General features: G+C 42.9%; 1 protein-coding gene across 3 annotated transcripts; it reads left to right on the top strand.

Moving 5' to 3' along the window:
- Window positions 1–1,828: 1,828 nt before the first annotated feature.
- On the top strand, window positions 1,829–9,221 carry LOC149460409 (RNA-binding protein 12B-like). Of its 3 annotated transcripts, none has more exons than XM_089679665.1 (2): window positions 1,829–1,909; window positions 6,644–9,221. In XM_089679665.1, the coding sequence occupies exon 2, from the start codon at window positions 6,669–6,671 to the stop codon at window positions 8,046–8,048; it is 1,380 nt and encodes a 459-aa protein (XP_089535791.1). In that variant the 5' UTR covers window positions 1,829–1,909; window positions 6,644–6,668; the 3' UTR covers window positions 8,049–9,221. The 3 variants fall into 3 exon arrangements, with proteins under 3 accessions (XP_089535791.1, XP_089535792.1, XP_089535790.1); XM_089679666.1 differs by having other exon boundaries at window positions 1,831–1,909; window positions 6,609–9,221; XM_089679664.1 differs by having other exon boundaries at window positions 1,837–5,076.
- The last annotated feature ends 2,452 nt before the right edge of the window (window positions 9,222–11,673 follow it).

Genomic DNA, 11,673 nt, shown 5'->3' with positions numbered 1-11,673 from the left:
CGCACATTTGCGTGCAATTAAGAAAAACATATGTGCTGAGAGCGCACACCCTGCGTGCTCCCAGCACACATGTCCGGTACACACGGAAAGGTCCCTAGATTGTAAGCTCGAAAGAGTAGGGCCCTCTAACCCCTCGTGTGCTGTTTGTAGTTGCTGTACTGTTTCATGTATTGTCCCCCCCCTCTATTGTACAGCGCTGAGCAAACCCTTTGGCGCTATATAAACTTGATGTAATGTCCCGATCTCCTCTTTTGATCGGGACCTTTTCCGATCATTTGACCGCCATGACGGCGTGTCATGGCGGTCACGTGACCCTAAACCCTGCCCTTGCCTTGCAGCTTCTGAAACCCTAAAGGGCCAGGGGGTGTCGGCGCCAAGGGGTTAATCTGAGTATCTCAGGCATTTTATCATGTGAGTGTATTCAGTTTGTTCGTATTCCTAGTCTTGGCATATTAAATAGTACACTTAGATCATCATTATTGTTGTGATTCTTTTTGAGTATTATGGCATAGAAAGCCAGGATTATCTATCTGAATCGGAATTTATTGGAAACCATACATCAGTTCCTCTAGCCATCCAACCTGGAAGTTTGGGTGTTGGTGATACACGTGGAGGAACCTCCAGAGATTTATAACAATCAATGCGATATATGACCGCTGTAATGGGGTCATATACGTCTGGTGAGTGGTCCATTCGTTTGCATTTGCACTGAGGTGTGGACACATGGATTTCTATGTCACCAAGTTTAGAGGTCTAAGAAGGACTGTCACAATTTGAATTCATCCAGCACTTGGTGGAAGCATAAGGACGTTTTCCACAATTAGGACTATTCAGTCACTTTATATTCCTTATTTGTGTTTGGTTTCTGAATTGTTTGATATTCATTTATTGATATTTATTCACAAAACTCATTATTTAGTTATTATATGGGGAGTATAAGGTGCATATACAGTATACACTTTATGCTACATATTCCATTTGAGTACAGCGCCTATCTATTCATCACTAATTCACTTGCAAGTGTCACATTCACTTTTTAGGGGCAGCTGTAAACACTCTTAGGGGGTTAATGTACTAACACATATCAATTGGCGCCACAATAATTCATTTTTGTTTGGTTGTACTACAGCATTAATGTAACAAACAAGCAGAGGATGCAGAGTGGAGCTCCACTCAGCAGGAAACGTGACCTCCACTCCACCTCCAGTCTGCAGCCAGACCCCTCTTGAGTTGAATCCATAGGTTATTACTTAAAAGTTCATTAAACAAAAAGAAGTGGAGTGGAGGGCACGTATTTCTTTTTCAGTGGAGCTTCACTCTGCAACCATAGATTGTTTGTTACAATAAAGTTTGCTAAAACAAAGAAAGTTGCAGTGGAGGGACAAGTTTCATGACCAAAATGGAGCTCCAGTCTGCAGCCTGACCCCCCTTGAAAAGTATAAAAAGCATATTTATGACAGGACACGCCACCTCCACTTCCTTCAGTTGGGTGTATTGGTTATTACATTAATGTTCAATAAATAAAATGCAGTGGAGGTCACGTTTCCTGTCAAACGGAGATCCACTCTCCAGCCTCTGCTTGTTTGTTACATTAAAGTTTACTAAAAAGAAAAAAAGGGGGGGAGTGGAGGTCACGTTTCCTGTCAAATGGAGATCCACTCACCAGCCTCTGCTTGTTTGTTACAATAAAGTTTACTAAAAAGAAAAAAAAGGGGGGGAGTGGAGATCACATGTTTCCTGTCTTAAAATGGAGCTCCATTTTGCAGCCCGACCCTTCTCTCTGGAAGGGCTGTTTTGCCACGCTTCCTTGCGGCGCATGCGTGCTGCCCACCACGCCTCCCTGCGCCGCCATTACTGAGTTGGCTGTGCTCACAGTGTAGTACGGAGCTGCGCCTTCTGTATATTCCCGGTAATGTGACTGAGGTTGTTCGTCCTTAGCTCCGTTACAGCACTTCCATGGCGACCACGGTTCGCTGAGGCTGCAGGAAATACTGTCTGGGGTCATGCTAAGTATTCAGAGGGAAGGGCAGTGCAGCAGGAGAGAGTTGGGGCTCAGTGCTGGCAAGTGAGGAGGGGGGTCCTTCCAGTGTGGGGGCAGGGTGTGTCTGAATGTGCTGGTCACGGGGGTGTATTTTTTTTCTCTTGTGTTTTCCTGCAGGAGTGCTTCCAGTATGGGGGTGTGAGATCAGCCAGTGGGAGGAACACCCAAGAACACCTCCCACTCTGTCCACATATGTTTGGGGCAGGAATACACTGTACCATGGGCATTGTATGTTGCATCGCACCACAGCGCATGTAGGGGGAGAACCATCTGCGTGTTGCCTTAAAGGTAGAATAAAGGCAAAACGTTTTATTGTGCCATTTATAAGGGGGGGGGGGGGGGGTATAACTCTTGACAGGTTTTGTTTTCTTTGCCAATTGTGTACCATTGGGGAGATTTAATTTCCTGCCACATAGGCAAAATGGGAAGTGGGTGGAAATTTCTCCAAAGTGAGGGAAATCACAGGTTCTCCCAGAACTAATGTCCTCATTGGAAGATTTTCCCTCTATTCATGTGCAGGTGACAACGCTAAGGCCCCTTTCACTTGGAGCATACTGATTAGATCTGTAGGTGATCTCTCCACTGATCCACCACTGAGCAGGCGGGTGACAGGTCTGTGTCCGCTCAGCTAAAGTGATTCTAAAGGGTTAAAGTGGAGCTCCACCCAAAAGGGGAGGTTCTGGCTTAAGGCTTTGTCCCCTGCAGACTGTTAAGGATTGGCACCTTTAGGGAGCGGGTACTTTGAAGTTGACAGGTGCCCACTTCCATTTCTGGTGCGATCGCCTAGGGCAATCAGAAGATGTTGTCTCACCCCGACCCTCTCCCCCTCCCTCTCCGTAGTCTTATGGGACACGTAACAGGTCGCAGAAGACTACGGGATCATTCACAAAGCCCAGCACTACTCATGCATGTACAGTGGGCATCCGGCTGTGAAGCCGCAAGCTGTCACAGCCGTGTGCCCACACTGGAGAAGATGGCCGGTGAAACCAGGCATGGTGAGGACACCGCTGGACCGAGGGACAGGTAAGTCTGTATTTTAAAAGTCAGCAGCTGCAGTTTTTGTAGCTGCTGACTTTTTTTTTTTTTTTTATTCAACTGGAACTCCACTGTTTAAGGTTTTGTTTTTTATTAACTACCAAACATGTTATTCTTACCTGCTCTGTGCATTGGTTTTAAAAAGAGCAGCTGATACCCTAAAGAAGCATAGACAGTCATTTACACCTTGCATTGTCAGGGAAGCCCCACAGCAATGGAGGATTTTTTTTTTTCCTTGAAGTTTAGCTTTAAGCCCTAGGGGGTTGTGGGTGCTAGGTCTTACATTTTATGTCACAAAAAGCCCTCTGAAATATCCAAGCTTAAGCAATATTGGAGCAGCAGAGACACGGCTTCTCCACACTATAGGCAGAGCTTGGTGCCTTAATGCTAGGCCTGAGCACTGTTGTGGGTGTCCCATATCTAATGCCGATTCATTTTTATATCACTATATTTTCAAGATTAACATTCCTGGAAACTATCAGACTTTTCATGTTTAGCTTATTACTGTATGGCCAGCATGAGCCTAGGCGAATACATTCATTCAGAAAGTCAGTAGTTGCAAGCGAGCTTCAGGTGGATTCAGAGGATCCTTTAGGAGGCTTGTTAAAAAAAAAAAGGCAATATTCAGTATTAGTTTGCTATACAAATACCATCATGCTTTAAAGAGAACCTATCCCTGTGCCCATCCAGGGCAAAACAACAGGTTCCCCCTCACACTCTAAAATGGTGTGTTCTTACATGAGCGGGCTAATTGCTGAAAAAATTATTTAATTTGAATAGTGATTGTATTCTGTCACTTTGTTAAATTATTAGCACTACCAGGCCAATGTTTGAGTTAGTTTTGGGACTAATCTGCTTCAGAAAATATAGGAAGCAGCTAACTGTTCTGATAAAGGCTCGGAAGTCCTGAGCTGTTTAAAGCAGATGTAAACTCTGCATAGGATCTCTGCATGCCAGGATGACAGAACGCCTGTGCTTGTGCAGGGGTGACGCCATCCCATCCTGTCATCAGCACCTGGTAGATGTCGGCGAGGGATGTTAGACTGTTGAATGAAAGGCAAGTACTTTGGACTTTAGTTCCGCTTTTCTTTTATTTGCAATAAACAGCATGGATGGAGGAATTCCATGCCAGCCATTGTTTTCAGAGAGCCAGCATCCACTGCTATCTGAAAAGCTGAACCATGACTAAATCTGATTCTTCACAGTGTACAGAGCAGCCCCTATCCTCCTCTTCTCAGGTTCCCTGGTGGCGCACCAGCCCCCCCCCCCCCCCCCCCGAGTTCCCTCACTGAGAGCTGCTTGCTCTTGGGGCACTCGTGCATGCTCACTCCCGAGCCACCTCTGTGTCTGAGATCTGGCCACTCCATCCTCACTGGCTATGATCGACAGCAGCAGAAGCCACCGCCTCCTGCTGCTGTCTCAGCCAATTTTGGAGGGAGAGACCTGGGAGAGCTCTCGTGCAAGCACACTGAAGGTTTTTTTTTAATGGGTAAGTTTTATTGAGTTTTAAAAGGGTATCATACAAAGACACAACAGCACAGCTTTGCTCATATGCGAATCATATGAAGCATTGAGTTACACCAAAAAAAAAGAATCATGGTAGTATATTTGAGCGCAATGCATACAGCACAAAAAATTGAGCCTTTAGAACCACCTATAAGTGGTAGTGAACCCTTACTTTAAATTCGTACCTACAGGTAAGCCTATAATAAGGATTACCTGACGATCTTCTAAACATGCGTTCAGAAGAAAATCACATCGGCTACAGCCAATAATGCCATGGCTGCATGCACAGTAGCTCTGTATTCTGTGCACATTGAGTGTCCTGTGACTGCAGTATGTTGTGCTGTGATCATGACTCTCATGTACATGCATGGGAGTGACATAATCGTGACCCAGCCATTCAAATGTCTGGAGAGTGTGAATCTGGAAGGAAGACCGGGTGAAAATGGAATTGGTGACAGTGTGCCTGTCCCTTTTCTTGCTGTTAAACAATTCAGGTAAAATTCCTCTTCATTGGTTGGTGTCTAGCTCTTCTCAATATGTTGCAGCCAAGTGGTCATAAATACTGCATTTCCTTGCATCCTATTGAGTTGTTCTTTATGCTGCTTTCTTAGGCTATATTTGCAGGGGTGTTTTCCCAGGCTGTGAATCCCAGTGGCAAGAATCTACTTACAGCCACATTCTGTCCTGACAATAACTATCACTTGGATTGGAAGTGAGGGGATCTTTCCCCAACGGCTACATATCAATACAAAACCTGGGAGAATTTTTAATTCTTCACCTTTAATATGACTGTTGTCACCTAATATAAATAAAACTATATAAAAGAGCTACTTAACTAAAAAGACTTTTAATGCTTTTTACTCATCGTGGTGCTGATCTTCTCTGCTGCCTAAAGAGTCTTCTGTATTGGTTACACTTCAGGGTGTGTTGGATGCATGATCCCTTGCTGCATTATGTGTTGCTCTCTGTTTCCCCCATGTTATTATTGTAGTGACATTGAGATCAGTGTATGGGGCAACTGGGCATTCATATTCCAGGCTGTAAATTTTAGGCTATGCTGGACATGTAGGTTTCAACAGCAATGGGGTACATGGGAACATCATGTCACTATACTGGTGGAGGGATAACTATTAAAGAAGAACTGAACTTAAAAAAAAATATTTGCTGTGTTTTGAGTAACATTTAGAATTGTGTTCATTGTGCTTAAATGTGTATATTTTTATTTTGAATTCCTTGCAAAAATAGCAATGCTTTTCTGTGCATACAACCTCATAGCTGTATAAATGCAGTGTGAGATCTAAGGCTCTGCTTCATCTGGCTCCTAGTCTTCGAAGATTTAAGGTGAGACCAGTTCTGTGTTGCTCACTGGTGTCTTTTCTGGAGATTCTGACATAAGAAAGCAAAGCCTTGTCTTTACCAAACTGGCTGCCTCCTCACAGAGATGCAGTGAAGTGGCATGGTACGTCAGTAATAGGGAAAAGACCAGATGCAGCAAAACCACAGGCAATACTGGTTGATAGCACTTTGCCATCTGTCTTCCTTTTTTTGGATACAACTTCCAAAGTTCAGTTCCTCTTTAACCACCTCCCACTGGCCATATGCATATGTGGACTCTCTGCGAGTGTGTCTTAAGGCCAAGCGACCACGTATATGCAGCCCTGTGTACACAACTTACTGCACTAAGAGCTCACTTTCTGCATGCTCCCAGCACAGTAACCGGCAGGGATCGGTAACCTCCCGATGCATACCTGCAATCAGGAGCTTTCCAGCCATGTGACCACAAATCACAGCGGTCACATGACCCAAATACCCACCTCCTGGCTTTTAGGATTCCTAAAGGGCTGGGAGGCGGTCGGCAGGAAGGGGTTAACCATTCTCCATAGTAATTAATGTACTTATAAGGAATCTGTCATAAGATAAATATGGGAGATGCTTTTGTGGTCTTCAAGTGCTAGTTGCTTGGCTATTTAATAAAAGTAGTAATGCACATATAGCTTTTAATGCAAGTTTTTTTTTTTTTTGACAGACTTAAAAAATTTGCCTTTTTTTGTATGCCAACAGGAAAAGTATTTCATGAGGCTAAAGAATGTCAGTAAAGGTCCGATTACAAGGTCTTCCACCACTGGCAGACTCCATTCACGTTCGAAGGTTCTTTAATGGACTGAAGATTCCATCTGGAGGTGTTACTATTATTGGTGGGGTGGAAGGCGAGGCATTTGTTAAATTTAAAAACTTTCAAGATGCTTGCTATGCCCTCAAAAGGTCAGGGAGACCTATACTGAATTCATGTATTCAAGTTTTTCTGGATAGCAAGGCAGAGCAGGCCACTAAAAAACGCCACCATAGATACGTGGGAAAGCCTGGGTATGTACGTATTTCATTGCATCCATTTGATGCTTCATTTTCTGATGTGAAAAGGTTTTTCAAGCATTTTTCTGTCAAAAGTGTCATTTTTTTAACTAAAAACAAAGTAAGGAATGGCCAGGCTCTTGTTAAGTTTGCTAAACGTAGCCATGCATGTAAAGCTCACTCTTGCACTTTATCTAATGGTGAAGGTGCCAGTAAACAACACAAGCATGAAAAGTGTTTTTCTGTCATATCCGTTAAGAAATCTGATGAAGCAGAATGGATCAGATTTGGTGGCAAAGTTGAATGCAATGGAAAAGATTCAACACGTTTGTCTTGCTGCAGATCAGAACCACCCTATGATGCATGGTATATCAATGAGTTTTATGCACACCTAATGAATGTTAGTCGCCATGCAGAGAAACAGCACATAAAGAGGTTTTTGTATGATCTTGTTGATGATTCTCAGATAACTTTTGTGTATGACAAGAATGGCTGTAGGACACGAGACTGTTTTGTAATGTTTGTAACAGACAATGATTACATAAGAGCCCTCAGTTTAGACAAATCAATCCTTAAAGGGCGCTCTGTACGAGTGTCGCCTGTCCCCAAGGCAAAAATGACAGAATTTGTTGAAAGCAAAAAAATGGACATTACAGAAGATTCAGTTTCAGAGGAAGATTCTGTTTCCGAAGAGGACTTCACTGTTCCAAGTAGTTTGGGATCCAAGCTGACGTGCGTCTATTTAAGAAACTTTGCAGCTGATGTGACCAAGCAAGATATATTGACCTTTTTTGCAGGATTTGCTTTAAATGAAAAAGACATCTATCTGTTATATGACGACAATGGGGATGGACTTGGTGAAGCACTGGTTAAATTCTCAAGTGAAGAGGAAGCAACTAGTGCTGAAACACTAAATCATAAACACTTCCAAAGCACTGAAATCCTGCTGAGGTGCATCTCTGAAAAGCAACTAAAAGTATTCGGTGTTAATAATTTTGGATCTCCCTCTTTTGACCGTCTGGAATTTTCTACCAGCAAGGAGGAATGCCAACTAGAGTTGCAGGTGTGTGTCAGCCTTGCAGATGACACTCCTGATGTTGCATGTGATTCCTCATAGGACTTGTGGCTCACCATGTTAATGACTGTATTCAGACTATGTAAATTCATGGGACTACACTGCGACAATCTATTTTTCCTGGATATGTGATGAGGACATGCTTGCTGAGACTGAAACATCCATGAAAATGACAGCAATTCGGTATCATACAATGGCAAAAAACAAAGTATTAGTAACTTTTATTTGTACAGCACATATGCTTATATGTTTATTTTGTACTTTATTTCTGATCAAACAAAGTAAGGTTAAGCAGGGCTCTGTAATTGAGTGCCTAGCTCACTATGTGGATTTTCTTTTTCTAAATGTTTGTGTATATTGTGCCTTTTAGTATCGTTAGATTGCTGAGTGTCCAGTAAAAGTCAATTGCAAACTTGGGGGACTGTTAACTGTAACAAAGTTAACAGGAAAACCATGAGTTGACCAGGCACAAGTTACAAAAACAATTTAGGAAAAAAAAAAAATTTGCTCAATAGGGTAGACAAATACCAAGCCCTGCTGCAAACTTGGGAAATGGGATTCAATTAAAGAACAACTCTTTGCTTTAGATATCCAATCAAGAGCATAGTATTGCTGCAGGTGGCAACAATTTCCAGGCTGAGGAATTCTTCAGCATCTGCATGGCAGATGATAGTATTCCAAGTTAAGTTAATTATGGTTGTGCAATAAGTAAATACACAGTATATTAATCATCTTTATTTTCTGTTTAAAAGACTGAGCTGGCTTTAATTATCATATTCACTTTTATTTGACTTTTGTACTTACAGGAGTTGTTCTAAAGCCTGATCCCAGCTACGTTTTTGAGCAGAGTGGGGAACTGCTGGCACCTCTGTCAGGTTTTGGTTGCTGTCTGTATTACGTGAATAGATATCACCTCACTTCTTGTCACTGTGGGCAGTAAGGAACACAATGCTTTTTTGCAGATTTTAAATTTCTATGCCAAGGTTTTAATGCTTTTTTTTTTTTTTTTTTCCTCCATTCTGTCTGGATGACACACACTTCCATTCCTTTGATGTTGCCAGGACCGAAATTGATGGAAAAGCATAAAGGTGTCCCCACTCTATCCAAAACCAAAAAAGAAAAACAATTGATTTGGGTTTAAATTTGATGGGTACGGTTTTGTATGTTGGAGTGTCCTTTAATATTGTCCACAGAAATAAACATGTCTAATTTTTGGATGGGTATTGACTGTACATTTTAACCTTATCAAAGCATGCAAATAACTGTAAATCAAAAATTCAGACATAATCTTTGAAAGTGATCATCATTCTTCCCATTTACTCAAATCTGGAAGATAACTTTGCATTAAGGTAAACCCTTCAAACCCTAAATACTTACCTGAATCCTACGTCGATCTGGTGCTGTGCCTGCCTACAGGTCTTCTCTCCCATCTGTGCTCTCACAAGCTTGGCTGAGCGCAGCAGAAGCCTTTGGCTCCTGCTGATGTCAATCAAATCCTTTGAGGAGGGGGCGGGGGTCTGTCTGTCGCACACGTGCCACTTTAAGAAGCGGCTTCCTGTGGTGTCACATGGAGAAGAGATAAAGCCGAAAGCATCTGCAGGGGATCCTAGAAGAGGAGGTTCAGGGCTATCCTGTGCAAAACCCTTGCACAGAGCAGGTAAGTATAACCTCTTTTTTTTATTTTAATGGAAAAAATGTTGAACTTTACAACTTATTTTAAGTTAAAAAAAAAAAAACCCTACTGCTATGGCTTGTTGAGGGGACACTTGGAGGAGCGGAGCGCACAAGCAGGGGACCAAAATAGAAGAGGTAAGGGACCCCTTTGTGCAATATCCTTGCACAGAGCAGGTAAGTATAACATCATTTTAATTTTAGGGGGAAAAAAGACTTTAACCAGTTGCTGACTGCTCTATAGCAGTTTTACTATTAATGATAGTTTTATATATACGTGACTCTACACTCCTGGGTAGTGGGTGCGCGTGCGCGCCACTTTTGTTGTGATTAGTCACCGGCAGAAGTCGATCAGTGGGTGCCGGCCAATGGATAACCATCCATTGCCCGGCATGTAATGATAGACGAGCAGACACACTGGACAGAGCTCTGCATATGTAAACAATGCAGAGCTGTGTCCTGTCAGCGGGCATGTTCTGGATTTAACCCTTTGATTGCCCTGATGTTTAACCCCTTCCCAGCCAGTGTCATTAGTACAGTGTATATTTGTAGTACTGATCACTGTATTAGTGTCACTGGTTCCCACAGTGTCAGTTATTATCTGCCGCAATATCGCAGTCCCGCTATAAGTCGCTGATCACCGCCATTACCAGTATTAAAAATTAAAGAAAAATTCCAGGATATATCCCATAGTGTGTAGACTCTATAACTTTTGAGCAAACTAATCAATATACGCTTATCAGATACAGTAGAGCTATAATGCCACCTACAGGAGGATTGGACACTGGCAAAAAAATTGTAGTCTGGCCCAGGATTACCCCTTTTCTACTCAGCAAGTTTTAGGAGGGTGGATGTATTTTTTCAGCTCTGCTGACAATTCTAACCTACCTTTTCTAGCCTTTTTATTGTGTTCATTTGTTATAATTTCTTAAGATTCTTCTGTGACTTCAGTCAAAATTTCATCTCCACTTGACCTGGTCTCTACATAGCAGGTCTCTGTATGAGCCTTTCCTCAGTTGGACTTTGAAGTGCCATACCTGGGCCCCACTGGACTGGATGTTGCAAGCCTAGTCTGTAATGTGCTCTTCGGGCACTGGGTTATGCGTTGTGATGCTTTCCATACATTTGCATACTGGTTAAAGTTAGCCACTGAGTGCTTTTTAGGTCCAGAGCTGTGGCATTGCCTTAGTCCTTGATCGTCTCTGAAGACTTACTTTAAGTGCTGAAGCACCAAGTGCTACCTTACTAATGCACTGTTGGGTGCCTATTAAATTTCCCACCACTGCTTAACACAGAAGGACTGAGCTTTGAAATCCTCCACTGGATTGAGGCTTATGTGTACTTTCCATGCTTTTTTTCCCATCTTTCAGCATAGAAGAAGCACCATCCTGCTGTTTTTTGTTCCTTCTGCTAGCCTACAATGAGCTGGTCAGCTCTGGCAAAGTGTGAGGACTTGCCTCACATTTTGGGCCAAGTTGCCTTAGTGCCAAGCAGGGTGCAGCTTGTCTAAAAATACAAAGAGGGGCATCCACACAAATTGGGGTATGCTCAGATCATTCTCACCTAGTACTTTGGGGGCATCTACTCTCCTTCCTCTCAGGGTACCAATATCCATTATCTGGATTCCAGTAACCCTAAAGTTATAGGGTATACATCATTGAAGTCTTTTAGTTCAGCTTCATTAGTGTGCCAGAGTCCCCTCTCCTATTGTCAGGGGCCTCTACTGCAATTAGGCAGAACCAAGTGGCTTAGTTTCTTCTGCATGCTGCCTGCAGAGGCTCTAAGCACACTCCCCTGCAGAATCTACCCTTTGAATCTGTGTCAGAGATGGTCACAGCACCTGTTGATGCAGCCTGTTCTAAGGACATGGAAAATGTCAAGAGTCCCAATAGTCAAGAGACTGTTTTTGTGGCCCTGCATTTGGAGAACCAGCTTGCTGCCTCCAGCCTTGAGTCTTTCAGAGCTGTAAAGACCTATCTACTACACCTGCTATTTG

This window comes from Staurois parvus, unplaced genomic scaffold (genome assembly GCF_062004578.1).
Source record: "Staurois parvus isolate SC_StPar_1 unplaced genomic scaffold, SC_StPar_1.0 ptg000230l, whole genome shotgun sequence".
Classification (NCBI taxonomy): Eukaryota; Metazoa; Chordata; class Amphibia; order Anura; family Ranidae; genus Staurois; species Staurois parvus.
Note: the sequence above shows the minus strand (reverse complement) of the source record. Positions and strands in the feature narration are given on the sequence as shown.

What these genes read in the sequence shown, in the direction of transcription:
- LOC149460409 (XM_089679665.1), top strand. Translation starts at nt 6,669, where the DNA reads ATGTCAGTAAAGGTCCGATTACAAGGTCTTCCACCACTGGCAGACTCC.